The 25,575-nt window shown below is 43.1% G+C and overlaps 2 protein-coding genes across 4 annotated transcripts in view; one reads left to right on the forward strand and one right to left on the reverse strand.

Moving 5' to 3' along the window:
* Positions 1-330, reverse strand: part of SLC2A8 (solute carrier family 2 member 8) — a 29,434-nt gene extending 29,104 nt beyond the window's left edge. Inside the window, exon 1 of the mRNA XM_075578989.1 lies at positions 281-330. Within this exon, the coding sequence (XP_075435104.1) occupies positions 281-315 (35 nt within the window). The 5' untranslated portion in view covers positions 316-330. The remainder of the gene's footprint in view (positions 1-280) is intronic.
* A 183-nt stretch (positions 331-513) lies between these two features.
* On the forward strand, positions 514-22,207 carry FBXW2 (F-box and WD repeat domain containing 2). 3 transcript variants are annotated; one of them, XM_075578994.1, is made up of 7 exons: positions 514-669; positions 4,245-4,754; positions 8,110-8,304; positions 9,506-9,639; positions 12,594-12,680; positions 14,898-15,067; positions 21,187-22,207. In XM_075578994.1, the coding sequence occupies exons 2-7, from the start codon at positions 4,265-4,267 to the stop codon at positions 21,473-21,475; spliced, it is 1,365 nt and encodes a 454-aa protein (XP_075435109.1). In that variant the 5' UTR covers positions 514-669; positions 4,245-4,264; the 3' UTR covers positions 21,476-22,207. The 3 variants fall into 3 exon arrangements, with proteins under 3 accessions (XP_075435109.1, XP_075435110.1, XP_075435108.1); XM_075578995.1 differs by lacking the exon at positions 514-669 and adding an exon at positions 1,128-1,243; XM_075578993.1 differs by lacking the exon at positions 514-669 and adding an exon at positions 3,000-3,133.
* The last annotated feature ends 3,368 nt before the right edge of the window (positions 22,208-25,575 follow it).

Genomic DNA, 25,575 nt, shown 5'->3' on the forward strand with positions numbered 1-25,575 from the left:
GATCTAAACACTTCATGCAGTGCCTGCTTTGTAGGGATTATTCGCATGGATACGAGTGTGTCCGTCCATCCATCATTTAAAAACAATGGTAATTCTTCCGGACATCTGTATGACCAGCTGGAGATAAACACATACACACGTGCCTCTGTGAACAAAATATGAGCTGTACAGGTCCATCCACAGCACTGAAGATGTTAAAATGCTGGTGCCGATTTTTTTTGTGTGTGTTGTTGAATTACTCGTGTTTAAAATAAATATGTTGTGAAGGCTAATATATTACCGGTGATGTTGAGCCCAGAATCTCCTGGCACACATTGATTCATGCAGTTGTGGCTGACATCACCACGGCTGCAATGTATATGCTGATAATAATACAGTACTTCCAACTGATTATCACAGGTACTGGCAAGTTGCTTGCTTTGCCCACAACAAAGAGGGGCGCCAGTGGGACCCCGAGGAGATCGCGCGAGAACTTGCGGCACAATCAAGCACCGGGGTTTATCGATCCCTCCGCCCCCCACCCCTTCGCTCCCTGGAGCAGATCGATGGTGCCGGCGGCCGGGGGGACGGGACTGGTCTGTGGTTTGAGGGAGGGGGAGGGCGGAAGTGCGCTCCAGCCCCGAACAGTATGGCCGCCGTGAGGAGAGCAGAGAACACTCGGGAAGAGAGGTATTGACCGAAACAAACACCGCACAACTCCAGTGGGGGAGGGGGAGGCCATAGGGGGGGGGCTGGGGAAGGACCGACTACCGGCAGCAGGCCTCCCTAGCAGCCAAGGGGTTCATCCTCCCTTCCCTGTTGGTGGCAATGCTTTGCAAGAGCAACCGGTGTGGGTCTCTTGGTATGTGGAAACTTGACAAGTCCCAGTGCATGTGGCTGGATAAGAGAGGGTGGGTTCTTCCAGCTGTGTGGTCTTTGGAGTGAGACTCCACGGCTGAGCCTCCCAAGAGTTAATCCAGGCTTGGAATACATCACTAATGACTTCTTCCTTTTTATATTTGCAAGGTGTGCTTAATATATATATAACACATTTTTATATTTGGGAAGTACATTTATCCAGTTTGTGTATATGATATGTATATATTTATATTATCTTCATCCCTGGTCGATCCACTGCTGGCTGAAGGCCTCCCCAATGGTCTTCCAGGGACTGCAGTTGGAAGTCTCTCTTCTCCATGTTGCTCCAACACACTTTCTGATTTAATTCTCCCTCGTCTAAACCTTTTTGATGTCTCCGAATCCAGTTGAGTACCATCTGTCATTTCTTCTTGTGTTATGTCCATCCCACTGCCATTTAAAATTTCGTGTGTGTGTGTAAAACTAAGATGGGAGGATAAAATCAGAAAATATGTTGGTGCGCCGTGGAGAAATTAAGCTTTCAACCGGGAGGCCCTGATCCAGTAGTGCAGCGGTGCGCAATCTTTCCAGAATGCGCCCCCCTTCCTGCTTGCACCCCCTCCCTTACCACCTCTCCAGCGTCAAATGACGCTGCGGGGTCATGTGACATCACGTTGCCACGCCAAAGAGAAGGTAAGTGAAGTTGCAGAGGCCTCACGCGATCCCCCGGGATTAATTTAAATGCTTTGGGGGAAGAGCGCAGTGCCTCTGCAACCGCCATGCCCCCCAGTATGTGCACCGCTGCAGTAGTGGATAGAAGTGTGTGTGTGTGTGTATATATCATCTCATCTTTGGCAAAGAGCACTCATCTTTTCAATAATAGTCGCCAGTGTGCTGCAGAAAACACATTTCAAACAGTATATCATAGAAAACCGGCATGCCTGGGTCTTTGTACAAAAGTGAAAAATTGTTTATTAATCGTTTGATTAATACACTATTTTTCACTTTTGTACAAAGACCCAGGAGTGCCGGTTTTGTATCATACAAGATATTAATCTCATAAAACTAATTGATGGCTGAAGCACAGGGTGTCAAGTAGAGTTTTCCAAGGTCAGGTGGCTGACACTGAAGTGGTTATCCGGTTCACCCATTACCAAATATTGGGACAATTGTTTGGAACTGTATGCAAATGTGTACACGTTGAAGGCAAACAATATAGAGTAAATGACCTCTTTGCTACTGTTGAAGTTGGTATACTTAATTTGACCTTGTTTAAATAAACATATTAAACAGTGTATGATCGCTCCAAAATTGAGTCTGTTTATATACCAGACTCGGAGACCGTACATACGATATTTACCCGCTCATTTATGGTAAAGTGAACTTTTAACATAATTCCTGCCACAAATACTTGTAGCACATAGAACAGAAAGTAATATCCTACTACTTGTTACTCAAATTAATTGGGCATCCAGAATATCTGGGTTGACAAAAATTCACGTTTCCCGCTTTCTAAACACACCGTTTTATATTCTGCAAAAATATTTGAATATTTTATATCCTATTTGTAGTATTTCCCATTATGTATGTATGTATGTTTTTATTTATGTAGCGCCATTAATGTACATAGTGCTTCACAGCAGTAATACGTGTGACAATCCATATAAATAATATAAATAACACATAAAGGGGAGAAGTGCTTCAGACATAAAAGTAACATTTAGGAAAAGGAGTCCCTGCTTCGAATAGCTTACAGTCTAATTGTTGCGTGTACTGTTGTGAAGCGCTATGTACATGTGTAGCGCTATACAAATAAAGACGTTCATACAATATGATCACAAGGTGCTTATTGATGGCAGAGGGTGAATTTAGTTTAGAAACTAGTGATGTACCGAGTACAGTACCTGGAAATTACCCGGTACTCGGCTTACCCGGCGCTTTTTCAGCTACCCGGACCCGGCAGCAGGGGGCTGGGACCGGCACCAGGTCAGAACCGGTGCCGGGTAATTTCAGTGCAGCTGAAAATAGTTCATCACTTACCTGCAGTCGGCGACATAAGTCGAGGAAGACCGGGGCGACATCTGGGAGCAGCAGCAGACGTCTTGGTGGCTCCTGACCGGCTGTCCAATAGGAACGCTCCTGCTTCGGTCCAATGGTTTCTCGGCTCCCACAGGCATCGGCTGTTTGCTCTGTTCCTGCTGCGCCTGTTGACTGAACAAGACTTCGGCTGCCACCACCACCACCAGGATGTCTGCTGCTGCTCCCAGATGTCGCTGTGGTCTTCCTCACCCTGCAGGTAAGTGCCTTCTGGGTAACCGGGTACCCGTCCTGGTAAAATGATTCATTTTGCCTGGGTACACGTGGCCCGGTTTTAGAAAAATATAGGATCCGGTACAACACAATTAGAAACCTCATACTTACATTTACAGCAAAGGGTATAAAAGGTAGCAATGCAGCCAATTCTCTTGTTTTTTTCAAACTGTAAATTATGTTGCCTGGAATATTGTCAGGTATTGAACAGAAAGAGCTATTGAGCTTTATGCTTTTCCAGACAGCACTGTCGGCGCACATCCAGCCTTCATATTTCAGAGAATTCACTGGGAAAATTGCCTTGTAAGAGAAATAAGTGACCAGAGCAGAAAATAATTTGGTGCACGGTTATATTTCTCATGTTCCCTGATGTAACCACTTTGTTTACGAAGGCCAAAACCGCTTTGGGTAACTGTAATATTATAAGATAATGAAATCAAGACATTCCTACGTTGTTTAACTTACGGCAGGTTTGCTCTTTTTAAAAATGAAACGTAGTTGGATTTAGTGGGGTTTTAATCTCTTGAGTATAATGGGGGTTTTTTTAAGGGTGCCAGAAAGTATACATTGTTCTTCAGTGACATTCGCATGCACTGATGTTGTCAACTCAATGGTTGATGGTAATGTTTATTTTGTACAACACTTGCAAGTAGATTTAATAGAGGGAGTCTTTGGAAACCTTTGCCATTTTTAAATGGTTTCCAAGAAACTAGTAACTGAGATTGCTTGTTTAAGATATTTAGCTTCCAATGGGTATTGATACCCCATTTGCCATTTGCGGCACAATGCATGTACATATCATTCCTCACAGTGACACTGATGTGAAATATCCGTGCCACGATTATATTGCTCACACGTAATCTGAAATACATAATCATAAATGCTTTGGTTACAAAAATGACGTGTTTAAATAAAGAGCCATGAGCTTATTGTATCATTCACACCATTCGTTGTTCTCCGCAGTATAAACTGGATATTTTAATCTTCAATTAATAGAACAAGCTTTGCCATTGCAGGGGTGGGTCGGGGTGTACCCTGCTGTGCGTTTGTACATTGTTTTGTGGAGTATGCTAATGCTTTCTCTCACTGTGCCACAGGTAGATGCTTCCATAAACCTATGGAGAAAAAGGATTTTGAGACATGGCTTGAGACCCTTTCGGCTGCATTTTATACTCTGACGGACTTGCAGAAAAATGAAACCCTGGATCACTTGATCAGTCGGAGTGGGGCAGTTCAGCTGCGGCACCTCTCCAACAACCTAGAAACTCTTCTCAAGCGAGACTTCCTCAAACTTCTTCCACTTGAACTCAGCTTCTATTTGCTGAAATGGCTGGACCCTCAGACTTTACTCACGTGTTGCCTCGTCTCTAAGCAATGGAACAAGGTTATAAGTGCCTGTACAGAGGTGTGGCAAACGGCTTGTAGGAACTTGGGGTGGCAGATTGATGATGCTGTTAAAGAGGCTTTATATTGGAAGAAAGTTTATTTGAAGGCTGTTTTGAGAATGAAACAACTCAAGGACCATGAAGCCTTCCAAACCGCATCACTAATTGGCCATAGTGCCAGAGTTTATGCACTTTATTACAAGGATGGACTCCTTTGCACAGGTACGGAATATGATGGAATGCATTCCTACAGAAATCTGATTGGGAATTCGGTACTATATATATTTGAATGATACAGGCACAATGTGAAGCTTAATGGAGAGGTGGAAGGGGAGCTGTACTGCTCTGGACAACATAATACATCGCCCCAACCAGAATAAATCAACTTGGGGAACATAGGCAAGAATGCAAAAAGGAGAGGAAGCCTAACAGCCTAGGCAGATAAACCCCCACTAAAGACAAGGGCACTCGGGTATAGAGAAAATAAGAAAAAGTATTTATTAGGCACAACTACAAGCACAAAAGTATAAAAACAATTAAAAGCAGTGTAAAAATACCATCAGCGGGCAAAGCACCCAAGATAAGGTGCGTAGAATGGCAAAACCTCATCTGAATAAATGAAGTAAGTGTAGAGACCATTAATCACAAGGAACAGTCACTAGGACCCCATCAAGAAAAATGTGGGCATGTACCCGGGTACAAAAATACTACAAAGGTGTGTGGGATACTCATCTGGATAAAGATATATGAAGTTCTAATGACTGCAGCACAGTCTTATTTGTTCCTGTGTATTCAACCGTGATCAATGTGTGCTGCAGTCATTAGAACTTCATATATACCCAGCTGTGAATTTCTTATATACTCTGTTTAGACTGTATTATATAGGGTCTTTACTTGCTGGTTCCTTATCAGGGTCTCACAGTTACCTTTTTTTGCTACGTGTTTCGGTCTGTTTTTTGCTGCCATACTGCTTTTCCCTAGTGCGAGTATCCCACACACCTTTGTAGTATTTTTGTACCCGGGTACATGCCCACATTTTTCTTGATGGGGTCCTAGTGACTGCCCCTCGTGATTAATGGTCTCTACACTTACTTCATTTATTCAGATGAGGTTTTGCCATTCTACGCACCTTATCTTGGGTGCTTTGCCCGCTGATGGTATTTTTACACTGCTTTTAATTGTTTTATACTTTTGTGCTTGTAGTTGTGTCTAATAAATACGCGTTGTTGTTTTCTCTATACCCCGCAGTGCCCTTGTCTTTAGCGGGTGTTTCTCTGCCTAGATGTTGGGCTGCTTCTCCTTTTTACAATGTCTGTCGTTTTGATACCAAAGAAATAAACTGACTTGCCCAAGATGATTATAACGTCTCTTGCCGCAGAGGCTGCGATGCCACGTCTTTTTAAAAGTATGTAATATTATAGTAATATTTTTCTATTTTGTTGTTGTTACTTGTCTGCATAATGGTAGAAGTCTGTGAACATCATTACAGGTGCCCTCTTTCTTCACTTCAATGTCCTGTATCACGTCTGTACAGTAACATCTTATCTGCAACGGTGTGCCTTTGAGATTACATATAGAAACATTACTGTATTTATCTTAAAATAACAGGGCAACACTGTTAAAGAAAATGGCGTTTATAAATAAGTATTGGGGATATATTTGTGTTCTGATGGTAGGCCCTTCATATCTGAGATTGGTAGAAGCGTCTATCGAATGAATGTAGTTGTAAGTAGCTCTGTCCTAACAAAATAATAATCACGTGTTGGAGATCTAATGTTAAGTTAGTATATGGTCAGTAAGCACTAAGCTATCACAAAATGTTTATCATGACTTGCGTAATTATGTACCTGTTCTGTCATGGATTGTTTTCTAGGGGATGATCGGGCAAACTGCTCTAATGGAGCAGCCGGTCTATTTAAACCTGCTTGGGGATGAGGGGCTTATGTATGTATCTCTTTATTTATATAAAGCAGAAAATAGCCGTGTTAGTCCAGTTGCAATAGTGCAGAATAAATTAGTTCTTCAGTATTAGGTGATACCTTTTTTTATTGGACTAACCATTTGTGCCATAGGACAAGCTTTCGAGAGTTCTCAAGTATTGCTTGACCTGAAGAAGAGAGGAGAACTCTCGAAAGCTTGTCCTATGGCACAAATGGTTAGTCCAATAAAAAAAGGTATCACCTAACACTGAAGAACTCATTTATTTATATAGCGACATTGGTGTACATAGCGCTTCACATTAGTAATACACGTGACAATCATATAAATAACAAATACAAATAACAGATCATGGAAATAAGCGCTTCAGACATAAAAGTAACATTTCAGGAGAGGAGTCCCTGCTCCGGGGAGCTTACAATCTAATTGGTAGGAAGAACGTTTAGAGACAGTAGGAGGGAATTCTGGTAAGTGCGTCTGCAGGGGGCCAAGCTTTATGTACCTTGTCTAGTATTATGCACCATGCACCTCATATGCTTCTTTAAGCAAGTGGGTCTTAAAGGTGTGAACACTCTTAGAGCAATCACATGACCGCAAATGCTAGTGGTCCTGTGTTGACCTCTGGGCACAGAGACTAAGGCTGCGTCCATAGAAGGACAAGCAGCGCTGAGCCGTGCGGACGCTCAGCGCTGAGCCCCTGCATCCTCAATGAGGATGCTTTGAGAGGGGGCTCACGCGAGCATCCGCAGGCGTGCTGAGGCTTTGGAATTTTCAGCCGACAGCCAAGCTGTTTTTCAGCGCGCTGTCAGCTGAAAACATCCAATCAGCCTGAAGCAGCGTCAACGTCACGGCGCCGTGACGTTGACGTCAGTGCGTCGCGGGCGATTGGCCCAGCAACGTCACTGCCCCGCCTCCAACCACCTCCCCCCGGCTCCCTTCGCGCACGCTGGCTTGCCTGCAAGTCCATGGAATCGCGCTGACTTCAGCAGGCGCGCCTCCGCTCTGCTGAACCCTCTATGACCCCGGCCTAAAACAGCATTACATGCCTTGGGACATCCCCTTTTTAAATTAACATGCAGTGATCTATAGCCAGTATGAGTAAGCTCATCCGTCATTCAACAAACCTTGTAGAGGACAAGGACCCAAAAACATGTTACACTGGCGACACAGTTTATTGCACTGCGGCCAGATCCGCAAGCCGGGAGATTTCCCGGCTTGCTAGTGGCCGCCCCTCGGCGTGCCGCGCGTCATCGGGAGCGTGCGCCCCCTGCACGCGCGTCCAGGGCTCCCCGAGGGAGCCCTGGTGTCCCGCGATGTGGGGGACGGCGGCAGGGGGTTCCGGGGGACCCGGCGGACCCAGCAGCGGGAGGGAGAGCGCCCCGATCGGAGGGCGCTCTTCCGCTGCTTCGGCGCGCGCCCGTCACCCTCCGGCGCGCGCCAGGCTACTGCTGTGGCCGAGAACGGGCAAATGCTCGAATAAACTCGGCCGCAGCAGTATTTCTTCTGTTGATTGGTAGTGTGGTTTATGGAGTAGTGTTGGAAAACCTTACAAAAAGACAAAATCCCCTTGCGTGGCACGGCACCAGTCTGCCCATTGTGGCAATCCCTAAATTCTACTTTCTTGTTTCCTGACCTGAAGGTTCTGACGACTTGTCTGCAAAGCTGTGGGACGTGAGCACAGGCCAATGCATCTACGGCGTCCAGACACACACGTGTGCTGCAGTGAAGTTCGACGAAGAGAAACTTGTAACCGGATCCTTTGATAACACCGTTGCCTGCTGGGATTGGAGTTCAGGGGCCAAAACACAGCACTTCCGTGGTCACACTGGTGCAGGTAATGTACGTCAACCATGTTCTATCTTGCGTAAACCGCTTTCCTGGCAGATGGGCTTGAAATATTCGTAGTGCATTGTACACCCCCCCACCCCACCTAAAGGTGAACTGAATTCTGTACCGAAGTATGGCTGGAGGTCATGTGATGATTTCTGCTAAATTCAGCTGTTGCTTACTTTGCTGATCCCTCATTTCCCCAATCATTCCCTTTCCTCTTGAAGCACCATTGCTCTATAGCTTTAGATAAGAGATCATGAAGGTGTTTGCCATATATGTCTGTCTGAAACACGGCTATAGCCTGGTTACTAACCAGTGGTTGGACATATAAGAACGAAGACCGATAACGGGTTCTGCTGGCTATTGGCACTATCTCTATTAAGTGCTGCAGACCAATCGATATCCTACATGTGTGTTTTGTTAATAAATCGGTTCTGTATTATGAGAAAATACTTGTAGCATTTTTTTTTTTTAATCCACTCAATGGTATTTTTAATGTATAATGTAACAAGCATTTTTTTTTTTTTAATCCACTCAATGGTATTTTTAATGTATAATGTAACAAGCATTTTTTTTGTTTCTATAGTAACCATTTACAAAGTCACACCCCCTTTTCTCTTCTGAAACAGGCTCTGGCACACCCCTTTTTGAGCCCTGCCCTCTCTCTAGCAGTGCACCAATTATATTTAGTGACTGCCTGGTCACATGATCTTCCCCACAGAACTTTGCATCTTTGGTCCTCTTTTGCTGCACTGACAGCCATTTAGTCAACCCCCGAGAAGAATCTTCGCTGATCGATCGGCAACTTAGCTAATTACTTATTGTGTGGATTGTATTGATGCACATATTAAAGGGATAAAAAGAAATTTTTAAACGGCAGCTTGGACTGCAGCTTTAAAGGAATAATCCGTATAATATCCTACATGTTTTTTTTTTTTTTTTTTTTTAATAAATCCGTTCTATAGAATAAGATTTTAAAAAAAAGTATCCCCTAATACCGAAGTACTCGCTTACTCTGCACTATCACAACTGGACTAACACGGCTATTTCTACTTAACTCATGTTAATAGGAGGACATTTCAGTAAATGTGTTTTATGTATAGTTATAGGTATCCTGTTTTCCTCGTGGTTTTTAGTGCTCTTTTTAATAACTTCTCAATAGTTTGCACAAAATAATGCTGATCTGTGTTATGTTTGACTTGCAGTGTTTAGTGTGGACTACAATGATGACCTTGATTTATTAGTCAGTGGTTCTGCAGATAACTCGGTGAAGATCTGGGCCTTATCTTTGGGATCATGCTTGAATACTCTCTCTGGTCATACAGAGTGGGTCACAAAGGTAAGTCTCAGCCTCCTTGTGTATAATAAGGGATATTAACACAAATGCAATGAAACCGCACGTCTACAAAGTCATTTGGCTAGTGATGTCCATCTGATGGCAAATTATATCCAGGGCCATTGTTCACAATAATACATTTATTTTTAAGATCTAGTGCTGCAGTGTGCAGAACTTTCTCCGCCACAAGCCCCTGACCCAAATAATACTCATAACGTGACTTGTAAATGCACTTTTACTCCTCTGGTTTATTTATAAAAATGTTTTATCAGGGAGCAATACATAGTTACTTCTCGCTTTCAAGTATGTCCTGAGCACAGAGTTACAAAAAATACATGGTTACATTAAAAGAACAGCGGTTATACAGTCAATTCCCGGACATTTCATGGACAGATAGAGTTGGAAATTTGGGTACAGGGGATAAAAGGGCTTGTGACTTTCAGATTGAAATAGAGCAGCTTTAACATCACCAAACGGCACCAAACAGCTCACACCCTTTTGCTGCCCTTCGGTTGTGCCAAAGGCTGTCCGCCTTTGGGGTAACGCAGATGTACACTGGGGTGGTTGAGATTAAATTCAGCTGTGAATACAAAGTTCTTTGTCTAGATGATGTCTGCAAGTCTCCCAATATACCACTTAGATACTCAATTGTAAACTCTTTGGGGCAGGGACTCCCTTTTAATGTTGCCATTTACTTGCTGCTCTCACCCCCATTGCTTGTACATTATTTTCCCGGTATTGTCATTTTGTAAATCGCTGTTGACGCGATTTGTCATAAATAACACAAAACATACGTACAGGCATACCCCGGTTTAAAGTACACTCGCGAGTAAGGACATATCGCCCAATAGGCAAACGGCAGCTCACACATGCGCCTTTCAACATGTCCTGAACAGCAATACCGGCTCCCTACCTGTACCGAAGCTGTGCGCAAGCGGGAAGACTATAGAGCCTGTTACAAATGCGTTATTTACATCAGTTATGCACGTATAGGACGATTGCAGTACAGTACATGCATCGATAAGTGGAGAAAGGTAGTGCTTCACTTTAAGTACATTTTCACTTTACATACATGCTCCGGTCCCATTGCGTACTTTAATGCGGGGTATGCCTGTACTTGCCCAGGGTCACAATTTGCCAGCACTAGACTACACCGTATCATCCCCACTACTCCTTTAAAAATGAACCTGCTACAATATAAAGCAATGAGGAAAATAGCGCCTCCCTTCCAACTGCTTCATGGTTCAGATCTTCCCAGTAGTTACTGCTGCTAACCCACACAGCCCGTCTAAACCTCTGGTACTATAATCTCATCCAACAGATCAAGTCTGCATTGACTATTCATTATTACACTGGGTGACAGGGGCAAGTAATACATGATGGTAGGGCTGTTTTTTAGTGTGTTGGGCAAGATTTCGAACTTGGGAGTCGGGGGTCCGTAGCTGAAGTGCACCGATCCAAGACGACCTGGTTCATGATATACGTACTTGTTTACTTACCAGTGCTCTCCTCCCCCCTCCCCCCCCCCCCCCTCTTGGAGAATTCAGTATGGCCACCAAATCTCACAGGTCACTTGGTTCAATAGAAAGCCACCGTCATTGTTTACCGTTTCCTATTGTACAGCATTTAAATGACCCAAGGAAACACCGGTGACTAGGCCAGTAAATATCTCGAAAATAATGGGGGCCCTAGAACTAAAAATAGCGCTGTCTCTCCGGAGGACCCTCCCAGTTTAAATGCGGGATTGCTTCTGTAAGTGGGCGGCGGAGGTGTATAAATCTCGGCATCATTGGGAAATTTGAAAATGTCTAGCTTACCTACCCCGTCGTCATTTTGTTTTGGGGGACCCATGGGAAACGTTCTCCTCCAAAAGCTGCTGCCCAGACCATATATCAATACTTGAGAATGTTGAAGGACACTTGTTTTCAGCTGCAATGTAGAAACTAGATCTGAGGCTCTCTCGTCTCCAATGCCATAAACCAGGGGTGCTCCACTTCAGTCCTCAGGAACCCCCCAATAGGTCAGGTTTTAAGGATATCCCTGCATCAGCAAAGGTGGCACAGTCGAAGACCTGGGCTTCCTGAAAATGGGATCTGTTGATGGTGGTCTTGAGGACTGGATTTGAGCACCACAGCCATGAACAAAGTTTACCTCTTAACAGTGGATGGCAAACCTTTTCCCATCCAGTTACTGCCAGGACCTTCACAGTGGCATAACGTGTTTATCAGTAAAGCAGCTAATATTTGCTCTTAAGTCACTACATAGTAAGTCAATGTCACGATCCGAGGATTATTGATTACATTTAATTGCTTTGGTGGAAAGTAGGCCTACAAAACAATACTTTACATTTCCCAGAAGCAATGGCGATGAGCCAGGATGGAAACCGTCTCTGGACTTGCAGTGATTTACAAAGATAAAATCACTGCTCCATTAATGAGTCACTTATACACCTGGATGTGACGCTGATGCAACAGGAAATTAGGTGGGTTCCTTCAGGAAGATGATTTTCAGTTACTCTTTTCCTCGTGGACATGAAATACAGCAGGGGTGCGCAACTCCAGTCCTCAAGACCTCCCAACAGATCAGGTTTTAAGGATTCCCCTGCTTCAGCACAGGTGGCTCAATCTAAGGCTTCGACTGAGTGTCTGATTGAGCCACCTGTGCTGAAGCTGGGAGATCCTTAAAACCTGACCAGTTGCGGGGTCTTGAGGACCGGAGTTGAGCACCCCAGAAATGGAGAACGAGCTACAAACCAAATTTTTGTTTGACAAGATTTCTGAAAAACTTCCCAAGGAGAACGAGGCCCAAAAAAATGTGTTTTGGGTAGAAAAGTGGCAATCTCTTGAAACCGCGTCGTCACGGAGCTATGCCAAATTGAAGGCAGACTTTTGGGGTAGTTGTGTAGTGAAAGAAACGATGCCACTGAAATCATTCATCACCTGAACTTTATTTGACAGGTAGTTTTGCAGAAGTGTGAAGTCAAGTCCGTCATGCACAACCCTGGAGATTATATTCTTCTCAGCGCTGATAAGTATGAAATCAAGGTATTAGACTCGTTTACTCAAAAATTTGTGACGATGGAAAGTACTTAACTGCATAATAGTGTCATGTGCCAAGTGAAATGATGTGAGTGTTCTTTGTATGAGGCGGGAAATTATACTTGTAAATATTTTGGGGACGCAATGTTTTGTGAGCTTTCATAAAGCTTCAGTTTTTTATAATTTGGGTGCATTGCAAATTATTTGCAGTTTATTGAAGCAGGATTCTTTTATTTTCTTCAAAGTTATATTGATCTGATCTAATGTCATTGTCATTGAGGGGTGGGGTTTAAGGGATGTACAACAATTGTGAGTCTGATTGAAGATGTCGGCCATTGTGTCTTTTGTGCTAGATGTAATTGGTGTAATGAAATGTAACAACTACTAGTGCAAAGGCGACTTGATAAAATGAAAGTAAATAAGGTACCTGGCACGGATGGGATACACCCAAAGGCTCTTAAGGAGCTAAGTTTATTTCCACAGTTTCAGTACCACAAAATTGGCGTAAAGCAGACGTGGTGCCTACGTTCAAAAAGGGACCTAGATCACAACCGGGGAATTGGACCTGTAAGCTTAACATCAATAGTGAGGAAACTACTTGAAGGTTTAGTACAGGATAATATTCAGGAATCCCTAATGGATAACAATTAGTAGTAATAGTAGTAATTAGTAGTAATAGTCAGCATGGATTTATGAAGGATAGGTTGTGCCAAAGTTACCTTATTAGTTTGTTTATTAATGACCTTGAGATTGACATCGAGCACAATCTCAATCTTTTCTGATGACACAAAATTGTGTAAGGTACTAGAATCAGAGCAGGGTGTAATTTCTCTCCAGAAGGACTTTGATTGATTGGAAACTTGGGCAGGTAAGTAGCAGAAGAGTTTTAGTACAGATGTAAGGTTGTGCATTTGGAAAACAAGAATAAACAGGTGACTTACAAATTAAGTGGTACAAAATTAAGCCAACATTGGAGAAAGATTTAGGACTGCTTGTATACAGTAGGCTTGGCAATAGTGTCTAATGTCATGCAGTAGCTGTAAAGGCAAACAAGATCTTATCTTGCATTAGATTGGGTATGAAGGGAAGTAAGCATAATTATGCCCCTGTATAAAGCCTTTGTAAGACCACACCTTGAATGTGGACTACAGTTTTGAGCACCACTCCATAAAAGACATGGAACTAGAATAAGTGCTGAGAAGGACCATCACATTAATAATTTGGGTGGAAAATCTGAGTTATGAGGAGAGGCTAGCTAAATTAGATGTGTTTATATTAGAAAAGATTCGTCTAAGAGGGGATATAATAACTATATACAAATATAGTCTGGGTGAGCAAGGAACTTTCAAAAGAACTATTCATACCAAGGGCAGTACAAATGACTCAGGGGCATCCCTTAAGTTTGGAGGAAAGGAGATTTCACCAGCAACAAAGGAAAGGGTTCATTACAGTAAGGGCAGTAACAATGTGCAATTCATTACCCACAGAGACTGTGATGGCAGATACAATAAATATCTTCAAAAAGATTGGACATCTTTTTAGAAAGTAAATGTATACAGGGATATACCAAATAAGTAAACATGGGAAGAATGTTGAACCAGGGAGTAATCTGATTGCCAATATTTGCAGTCAGGAAATAATTTATTTTCCCCCTAATGAGATATCATTGTATGATGTTTCACTGGAGTTGTTTGTTTGCCTTCTTCTGGATCAATATACTGTAAGTACAAATATAGGATAAGTATCTGTCGTCTAAATGTAACATTGGGTAAACTTGATGGGAATGTATTTTTTCAGCCTCATCTATGTAATTAAAATATGTACAGCTTTCTTTTGTCGATTAAATGCACAGTTCCAGATAGTATTGGCTGCAGTATTTTGGTGCATGAATGGTAAAACTATAGAAACCATATGAAATAGAAAAGTAATATCAGAAAAAGATGAAACTTTGAATGGCTTCTATCACTTTATAGCAAAAAGACAACACACCAAAGTTAAAATTGCATTTAAGTGGAGAAGTCAGTGATAAGTTGTTTAAAAAGATCCCCACCCCCTCTTAATTCATGAAAGAACGGGGGTATCGGAGTATGGTAAAGCGACTGTGACTAGCCTCCATGTGCAGGACGGAGTGGGAGCTTAGAAGGTTAAAGTGTTTAGTGACATTTAAGCTGTTGCCGTATCTTGAAGTGACCTGGTTTGTTGACTGCTACTTTGCATTCTCAGATTTGGCCAATTGGAAGCGAAATTAACTGCAAATGCCTGAAGACCCTGTACGTGTCTGACGATCGCAGTATATCCTTGCAGCCGCGCCTGCACTTTGATGGCAAATACATTGTGTGCAGTTCAGCTATAGGACTATACCAGTGGGACTTTGCCAGCTTTGATATCCTCAGGTATGTTTCTCCTTTTACCTGTATTTAGCATTATAGAATTCAGACCCTGGTGAAAAGCAGAGACTGTTTCTACTGCTGGGAGGAGAGGAACAGTGCTATGTATACACGTGTGTGCTTTAAATCCGTTCGAATGACCAGTTCTACGGCCTAGTCTTACAGCAGCTATCCCCACTAACTAACTTGCCTTTTTTTCAGGGTAGGAACCAGGGGTCCTGCAGACCCGACCCGCGCTATTTTCAGCACCAGAGATATCTGCCGGTGAAGTTACCAGTATTACTTCCTGGTTTTTAAACGGGATTTAAATGGCCATCTAATAGGAAGCTGCAGCCAATGATGTTGGGGCTTCCTATTGACCTGAGATTTGGCAACCATTTTGTTTCCCCCTGGAGGGAGATTTAAACCCAGTAACTTCCCTGGTAAGTATCTCCGGAACCAGGTGTTCCCCCGGGCACTGAAAATAGTGCGGTCCAGCTCCAGGGGACACTTGAGAGGACATGATCTGGATGCAATATACGAGCTTTATAAGAGTTAAACGCCTATTACTGCTTTTAAATGGTGAACTTTAAAAAGGGTTAGACTATTAACATGTTCTATTTGCAAACGGCTCACATCCAATAAGAGTGGATACACCTATGTAATTTGGTGTGGTTCAAAAAGTGACAATACAGTAGCAATGCAAAAAAAAGTGATGTAAAGTGGCACGGAATTTGAATGGAGTGTGGTGCCTGGGCAAATAGCACAGCAATGCAGCCAAGGCAAATGTAGATTGGTAGGGAATTGGAGTGAAGGTGAGAAGTGTCAGGGCTATGAGAGCAAGAAGACCGTACATGGCTCATTTGGATTAAAGTGAAGAATGGCGCCTACCTGTCTCTACTGCGCTGTAACGCCCACCTCTCTTTTGTGGATTGAAAAACGTGGCTTCAATTTATTCCACATGGTAACAAAGGAAGGAGAGGTGGTATACCACCCTTTATTGGACCAACACATAGTGTATGTTACAAGCTTTCGAATCTCTGAGTTTAGGACCCTGAGGGGTTCGAAAGCGTGTAACATATCAACTACTTGTTGGCCCAATAAAAGTTATCACACCCCCTCCTCCCTCTCCCTCCTTTGTTACTACAGGGGTGAAAGGACCAGCACGACTACCCACCCATTTATCCCACAGAAAATGATGGTTTGGTGACTATTGTTTGATATGTGTAACATAGGTTGTAAATAAAAACAATGTTAGACTTGGCTTTATTTTAAGAATATTTTGGGAGAGATTGCACTTGCTTGTAATGCACATTAGATGGCACTGCTGCAGTGGCCCCTTTACTCCTGATTAGGCCCAGGAATACTTCAGTGTGAAGCCTTGGTTCACCCCTAAGGGGCTGATGGTATTTGTGTCAAAGCGTTGGTCAGGCTATTTCCTGCTCAAATTTCACATTGAAGTCACATTGATCCGCCTATTCGGCACATATAGAATCGGCCCCCTAAGGGGTGTTTGTGTGAATAATCCATAAGGTTTCCTACTACTTAGCACTGTTTAGTAAATCTGAAACCAAAATGCTGAGATAAGAACCTTCAATTTTCTGTGGTTGCTTTTGTAAAGTTATACAAGTGCAATTGATTTTTTCCTTTGGGGAAACAGTACATCAAGCAAGAACTGCGACTATTGTTTACTTTTTCTAGCTTAACTTAATTTCTCCCCTCTCCCTTGGACTACTTCTCTGCAATGCTTTTCAGCCCCCCTTCTCTTAAGGGCCATATTTACTAAGTGGTGTTAAGCCATATGACCCCATACAACCCATTCACTTGAATGGGTAATTACTTTGCTAAATACGCTAATATTAAAGGGGTAAAGTTGGCCATAAGAAGCTCTTGTCACCAATAAAACACTTCTCAGTGGCCCCTATTAAATATTGTGAGATGTCATTAATCCATAGCTAACAATATAAGCTCCGTGCAAGTTCATTGACGTTGACTTATCATGCATGTCCTTCTCACGTCACTGAATAGGGGCATCACCTTTAACCTCTTGAGCATAGACTTCTTATGGCAGAACCACTTGGCCCACCTAGTCTGTTCATTTTCCTCTCTGTTGAACACCTAATTCTCCATTTGATCCTTGGCTTTCTTTCTCATATTTAGGATAGCCTTATGTCTTTTCATTTTGATCTATTTATTTTTATTCCACAAACCCACTACGCTTTCTATGAAGCTCTTCGTCACATTTCGTGGGTCTGCCACTCTCCAACTTCAAAGAAGGACCTCCTTGTTCTAGCACTTCTTTTTTTCTTCTCTTAAATGTGTTTCCCTCCTGTTCCATGTTTATTCTTTGTTTCAGTCATAACTCCCTCTCACTTCTATTTACGCTGTATATGTTACCGTCTGTTACTCTTAATGGTACAGAGACCACAGCTCCATATTTACAAATTCTTTCATTTCCTTTTTGCACTCCCTTCTGCCACCCACCACCTCCTCAGAGAATATGCTCTTGTCCCTAGCCCTCCTCGTGGCGACTGGAGACCATTCTCCAAACCCTGGCCCCCTCCATATTCCCACTTGCTCTGCCAACGTTCAACAGTAATATCTTAAAGCTCCAACTCGATAGCTATTCCCTGCTCACCCCCTGCTCCTCTGCCTTTTTCACGTGCTCTCTGGAATTCTTGGTCGCTCTCACAACACACTAGCTGTACATTTTCTTCTCTCGCTCTCTCCACATGTTCTTCTCTCGCTCTCTCCACCTCTTTGCGCTGACGTAAACTTGGCTTTCCCAATCTGATTCTGCCCTGGAGGCAGCTCTATCCTATGGCGATCTTTCCTTCTCACCCCCACCTTGCCCCATGGGATGTAGAAATACTTCTCTTCTCACGAAGTTTCAGCCCCTGCCTACACCTGGTTCCTTGACACTCCTCGTTTTTGAGGCCCATAGTATTCTCTCCACTCTGCAAATTTCTGCAATATACATACCGCATCATTCTACATCCTCACACTTTTTAATTTCCTTTCCGACTTTGAATCCTGGTTATCATTCTTCGCCTGACTCCGTTAAAATCTCGTAAGAGAAGAGTGACTGTCACATTTATCACCACTCTGTCCTGGACATCTCGCTTCCTCTCACTCCCTTCCTCCTTTGGTCTCCAATAAACTGCTTCCAGCACCTACAAGGACGGCCACTTCCTTTACCTCGTCTTCACTAAAAACTGTACTTTAGCCGATTTTCTCAATCTCTCCTTTCCTGCTCTTTGACCATAAACTCATCACTTTTTCTCTCTTACACTCCTCACTCTCCATCCGAACCTTCCCTTGCTATACTTGTAGCCTGCGTTCCATTGACCTTCAGTCCTTGGAAAGCAGCCTAAACTTAATGTTTTCTTTACTCCGCACCACTGACCCCAAACAGTTTTGTCACAGCTTAAAACACAGTCATTGCTTCCTCACTTGACCAGTATGCACTTCCTGTACGCTGACAATCCAACTCGCAACTCAGGCAAAATACAGACACGTTTCGCTGAATTACTCTGAAGGAAGTCGCACACTAGCGGATATCCTTCGCTGCAAATGTATTCTGTCCTGCTTTAACGCTGCTCCTTTTCTTACCAAGCAGGGTTATTTCACTTCTCTTATTAACGGGCATAAATCCAACCCACGCCACCTCTTTAACACCCTTCTTCGACTTCTTGCCACACCATGCTCCACTCCTATTACACCCCAAGACCGTGCCGATTTATTTCAAGTGCAAGGTGGAAGCTATCCGCAAATAAGTTTGCTCTGTCCTTTCCACATCCCTCCTTCCTAATTCTCCTCCATCTGCCTGTTTCTATTGGACCTGAAACACCCCTGAACTTTACCCCAAGAGGATGGTGGGTAAAAAGAGAGACTGTTCATAAGACGAGCATACATTGTTTTGTTTGACTATTTGACCAGTGGAACCAGCAAGGAATGGGTTAGTATTCCAAGGCAGACAGCAAATGTAGCCAACCTTGGAGCTCCTGATACAAGACAGGACAAGGAAATCTAACCCATGCATCCCACACAGCTTTTTGCCCAGCAACCGATAACACTAAACAAAGAGACTGTTGCAGGCGATGAGACCGGGAGCATGTGCAGAGAATGCTAGCGGTAAGCATGATGTACTGTGCCAGCTTTTAGAAAAGATATACATATTAAATCTTGAATAACATTTCATCGTCTTAGAATAAAAGTGCCTGTCTTGATCACACGAGGAAAGAGCTGTGTGCGGAGGCTTAAGTAAAACCTTATCTACTATAAGAAAAGTTTGTTAGACTTGACTTCCTTCAGTCTCCTCTCCAGTTACAGAGGCAGATGTGTCTCTACTGCTGCACTCCTCAATGTCTACTACACAGCCTCAATCCCATTCCCTCCCATTTCCTGAATCCTTTGTTTCTACCATTGTCCCCACCCTCACTAACGTCTTTAACTCATCTGTGTTCTGGTACTTTTCCATCTCTCTTTTTAAACAAGTGATTGTTAGACATATTCGTAAGAATATGTGGCTGTGCCACTGATTGAGCCACCTGTGCTGAAGCAGGGATATCCATAAAACCTGGCCTGTTGGTGGCCCTTGAGGACTGAGTTTGACACCTCCTGCTCTAGACCATACCGCCATTTCTAACCTGTCTTGCCTTTTGCTTCTAAACATATCGCCTCTTATGTATATTACACTTTTGCTCCCATAACCTACTTGATCCCTTCCAATCAGGCTTCATCGCAAAGCATGCTCTACAGAAACCGCACTCACTAAAGTAGCTAATGACCTCCATATTGCCAAATCTCAAGGAAACTACTCCTCAACTTTCGATACTGTTGACCACCCTCTTCTCCTATACATTCTTCTCCTGACAGCCGTGGCCCTGCCCTCTCCTGGTTTTCCTCCTACCTCTCTCACGTTCCTGTTTCTTATGCCAACTCCTCCTCAACCTCTAATGGAACTCTGTAGGTTTATAGTACCTCAAGCCCCATTTTTGGCCCCTTGCTTTTCTCTATGTACCTTCTCACTGGGTGACCTCATTGACTCGCGGGGATTCATCTATCATCTCTATACACTACTATATCTACGCCTGAGCTTACACCCGCTGTCCAGTCAAAAATTAGCGTGGCTATCTCTGCCTGGATGGCCCTTTGTCACCTCAAACTTAACATGACTAATACAGAAATTCTCATATTCCCTTCCAATCCTGGTCCCATTTTCCCCTTCCATATTAGTCAATAACCCCACTATCCACCCAGTCATGCAAGCAGGCAACGTAGGGGGTGCATTAGACGACTCCCTTTCCTTCTCCCCACATATAAAAACTGTTACTTAATCTTGCAGCTTTTCCCTCGGCAATATTGCCAAGATAAGTCCCCTCTTATGTTCCGCTACCACTAAAACACTAATGCATGCCCTTGTTCCCTCGCGTATTGATTACTGCAACATTATTTTATCTGGCGTCCCTGCTTCACATCTCTCTCCTTTACAATCCATACAAAATGCTGTTGGCCAAATCATCTCCTGCTCTTCTAGGTGTGTACAGTATCTGCTTCCAACCTCCTGAACTCCCTGCCGGCTTCCTATTCAGTTTGGTATATACTACAACATTTTCGTCCTTCTTTTTTTTTTTTTTTTTAAGGCTCTGCACTCCTGTACCTTCATATATCTCAACTGTGGTCTCTGGTTACACCCCTTCTCGCCTCTTACACGCGACCCAAGGTTATTTCATCTTTGCACCTTTTTTTTTTCACCTCCTATAGTCCTCTCCAGACCTGTGTAACTTCGTCCACTCAATATCCATCATCCTTCACTTTCTGCATTCAACGCCCAGCTGAAAATCTACCTCTTAATAGAAGCCTCTCACTAAACGTTTTACGCCTGCGATGAAGTCCAGGTGCACTTCTAATAATGCCCTTTTTACTCCTAATGTGTCGGTAAGCCTCCCAACATAACACTTCGATTGTAAGCTCTTTGGGGCAGGGTAACATACCCTTATGTTGTTATTTACCTTGTTGCACTTCTTCCCATTGTTTGTAATGTATCCTATTCTTGCAATGTTATAAAGCGCTACATAATGTCTATACAGTATATCAATCATACACTAACACATATTTGTTTTTGTTTTTTTGTACCCGCACAGAGTCATCAAAATGCCCGATTCTGCAAACCTTTCCTTGCTCGGCTTCGGAGATATATTTGCCCTCTTGTTCGATAACCACAACCTGTACATAATGGACTTAAGGACAGAGAAGCTGATAAGCCGGTGGCCCCTGCCGGAGTACAGAAAGTCCAAGAGAGGCTCTAGCTTTTTGGCTGGAGAAATATCTTGGCTAAACGGATTGGATGGTGGAAATGACCTGGGTTTGATTTTTGCCACCAGTATGCCTGACCATAGTATTCACTTGGTCCTATGGAAGGAAAACGGCTGAGGTGGGAGAACTCCAGATGCTTTTACCAGAACATTCGGACAGATATTTCAGCAACGTCTTGGAGCCCATAACTTTTGCATGAACCAAAGTTTCACATCTAGTGGTATCCATCATGCACTGCACAATCATTTAATCCTTTTTTGTTTTGTTTGTTTGTTTGGGTGGAAAGAATGTTTTATCAACGCAATGCAAGCCAGCATGTCAACACTGGACATTTCTACTTGCATTCAATTATGTTTGCTGTTACACTTACAATACAGCCATTTGAGAGTTTTATTTTTAAGAACTTTAAATTAAAAAATTAAAAAAAACATTTTTAAAAAAGCAAAAAAAAAAGGCATACACTCCATTATTATCCATTTGTATGATATACTTCCACAGTGTTTATACTTGTAATCTATTTTATTACAGAGAGGCCGTAAAACACTTTGCTAGTTACTACATATAAATGCACCACCGTAGTCACAATAGGAACCCGATAAGTGGGGAACTCCTTGTTTAACATCACCGCCCCTCTGTGTGAGCCGAAGACTTCTGTATGCTACTATGCAGATGTTTAGAACAAAGGTGGGGAAGTCACAGAATGGCTACAGCCATAAGCAATCGTTGATGGCTTTTATGTAGTGAGTAACTCTTTAAATGCAGTGTGATGTAAATGGCACACGGGAGGGAATGTGACTGTCATCCTTTCTGTTAACTAGTGTATAAATAAAACTGCAGATACCTTGACAATGTGTCTCTTATTTCCATATATGCGGAAAATCAACCTAATAAGCAAATGGGTAGGAATGTTGACAAAAAAAGGCATGTACATGTATTTTATTATGCAATGAATATAAACAATTATAATACAATGATCGTTTTCATAAAGTGTGTCGGTTATTACTTCAATCAGCTGTAGAAAAACTTGACTGGCAGGATACTGTTACATTTAAAAGTTGGTTTACCCATTATGAAGAAAGGGTTATTTTTGTTCTGTTGTGCCAAAATATATACAAACAAAATGGCATTTATAAACCTTTGCTGAATTTTCTGTTTTTTTTTTTTTTTTTTTAATACACAATTAATTACACGTCGGAAGGGACTTTTTCTGCTCGTAAAGTTGTTGATTTCCACGCTTCAACCATCCCACTGGAACTGTACATCAAACAATTTTTTTTTTTCCCCCGGGTCACAAGGAGTTGGGTTTGAACCTGGGTGTCTGCTTTGACAGACCAGTGCCTTTAACCACAAGATCACCCTGTTATGTGACTGCACCCCCATGAGTAAAGATGTCAAATTCGGACCAACTTAAGTGGGGCTTTTCAACATGGGATGTCAAGACTATAAACAACCTCCTTTTAGGTTTTAAATTGGAGAGAAATGGGAGATTTGTATATATCGCCTGCATTTAACAGGCATTAGAACCATGTAACTACATCATTTAATTGCAGGAGTCTGTGTAGCATCTATTTAGCCTATCTCTTACTGGAGTAACATTAAAATGCTTTAGAAGCTAAACTATGTTCCATAGGAGCTTGAGAAAGCCTGTGCCCTACTGGCCACATCCCAAAGATGTACTATAACAAAAGATTTGTGTGGACGTTGCCTTTAACATCATGTTATGTTTCCTTCAGAGCTATTTGCTTGTATATTTTAGTGTTCGGGAAAGTACACAATAGGTGCCCTATCACGTGAGCTTTTTTTTTTTTTTTTTTTTTTTTTTTTTGCTGTCCATTGATTTAATATGTATTTTATGAAAAATTAAAGAAACCATGCTGAATATTTTGAAGAATGCCTTGCTTTCCTGTGTTTTTCTTTAACAAAAACGTTATTGGGGGGGGGGGGGGGGCGGCGAGTGGAAGAGAGATTTTCACTCTGATGGCACACTGTGGTCTTGAAGGTTCATGTAATGCATTTTTAAGGCCTATACAGGGTCTAGCAGAACAGTGTTTTCCAATGTGGGCCCCTCTGGTTTCCTTAAAGGGTTCCATGTAATTTTTAGGCCACTTGAAAATTGTACCAAATACAGAAGATTTCACAAAGCATCTGATCACAGATGTGCAATTAGAGAGGGTTGGGGTTTGTTACAATGCATCTGATATCAGACGCGCTATTGATTTTGCTGCTGTTGGTTTGGCGCTTGGAATCTGCTCTCATGATTGGCTGCAAAGCTCCTTATGGGTTTCAGTGTCCCATTCACAAACCTCTACAGCCTATCAGAGTGTGGGAATTTCCCTGCCACCCAATCACCGCTTTTGCTTAAAATGTTTGTCCTGGGCCCCACGATTTCTGTTGGCGGCCCTGGGAACTGGTGTCCTGGTGTGGGAAGAGGCCAACACAATTCTATACCCCAGGGACCCGCGTGACCTTCCAGGGTCTCCTAGATTCCGAGCGAGAGACTCAACCACCGCTCAGTAACCTATTTAACATCACGATTATGTCCCATGTGAGACTGCATTTTTAAAATAGCATCCATGTTAAACCTTTTTCATGTTGCAATGTAATCTGGTTGTTAACTGCTAGTTACTTATTGTCTCCCGTAGGGAGGAAGGAAGAACATTTACCATGTTTTAGTCCGGCGCTTTTCAACTTGTGTCGTGTGACCAAAGCTTATATGTCAACAATTCTGCAATGCAATGTGGTGAAATAGTATGTCTTTTTTTTTTATTGTGCTGACCATGTACACAGCACTGTACATAGAATCTTGAAGGCAAAATTATTCCCTGCACTAAAAAGCTTGCAATCTAATGTGAATTAGGCCTTTATTCTATAAAGCAGGTGTGCTCAACTTCAGTCCTCAAGCCCCCCAATAGGCCAGGTTTTAAGGATATCTTTGCTTCACCACAGGTGACTCCATCAAATACTGGACTCCCTATGCTGAAGCAGGGACTGGTGTTATAGTCAGAATTCTTCAGGGTTTTCTGTGCATTAGCACCAAAGTGACATGACCCACAGTGATATGCCCACAACCCAATGGGCTAGTATCGGAATGAGACATCTGGCCGTGGCCAAATCGTTACCGGCGCTCCGCCACAATAACTACTGACCGCAGGCCGACTCGCCACAGGTCAACTAGTCGTCGCCACCAGCGCCCATCACAGCCAGGCACCACCTCCACAGCATGTCAACAGCGCCTCTCCCAGCCGCGGTGCACCTGACGCGCAGGACACTGTTCTCTCGCCAGCAGCGGGAAATGTAAAAAAACAGGTGTCCTACCTGCTGGCGGCCGCGCTGTGTCCTGCGCATTGGAGGTGCCCTGCGGCTGGGAGAGGCGCTGAGGACATGCTGCAGCAGAAGTGCCCGTCCTCCCACACACACAGGTCAGGTTTTAAGGATATTCCAGCTTCAGCACAGGTGGCTCAGTTAAAGACTGAACCACTGATTGAGCCACCTGTGCTGAAGCAGGGATATTCTGAAAACCTGACCTGTTGGGTGGGTCTTGAAGACTGAAGTTGAGAACCCCTGGTCTAAGTTATATTTACATTGGGAAACATTGGCAAATTCCAGTTGCCTAACATTTCAGACGTCATCTGGCCATTTCCGACAAAATAATGTAAATAGTGTATACCTTGGGACTGGGTACATTGTATGCCCAGATACTGATAGCTTATTAGACAAAGGGAGTTATTTACTAAAGTCTACAGGCTGCATAACAGGGCAAATTCTGTGCAAAAGAACGGCACCAGATTTATCAAATGGGAAAACTCCCAATGCTTCCGATGGGGTTCGTTTTCTTTGGTGAATATGGCTCTACTTCTGGTTTTGCCAAACTTATGAGACTTCAGTAAATAGTGGGCGAAATATCCTACCAATACTTATGTTGAAAAAGGATGAGAGCGTAGGGGTCCCCAGAGCTTAAATGAATGGGGTTCAGCTCCCGAGACCCCCTGCTTCAACCCTGTTAAAAAATGCTGAATAAAAAAAGGGCACCCAATGCTCTTTAAACGTGACTACTTATTTCTGTGAAAAGTAAAATGTGCCATTTGACGCTATGACAGGGGTCTCCAAACAGGCTGGCTTTTATGGATATCCCTGTTTCAGCACAGGTGGCTCAGTCAAAGACTGAGCCACTGATTGAGCCACCTGTGCTGAAGCAGGGATATTCATAAAAGCCAGCC

The sequence above is a fragment of the Ascaphus truei genome, chromosome 21 (assembly GCF_040206685.1).
Source record: "Ascaphus truei isolate aAscTru1 chromosome 21, aAscTru1.hap1, whole genome shotgun sequence".
NCBI lineage: Eukaryota > Metazoa > Chordata > Amphibia > Anura > Ascaphidae > Ascaphus > Ascaphus truei.

Bases quoted from the DNA above. Each gene is read 5' to 3' on its own strand.
- FBXW2 (XM_075578993.1), top strand. From the start codon at position 3,085: ATGTCTGCTGCTGCTCCCAGATGTCGCTGTGGTCTTCCTCACCCTGCA. The intron at 8,305-9,505 runs GTAATGTACGTC...TTTGACTTGCAG, and splicing joins CCGTGGTCACACTGGTGCAG to TGTTTAGTGTGGACTACAAT. The intron at 12,681-14,897 runs GTATTAGACTCG...TTGCATTCTCAG, and splicing joins CTGATAAGTATGAAATCAAG to ATTTGGCCAATTGGAAGCGA.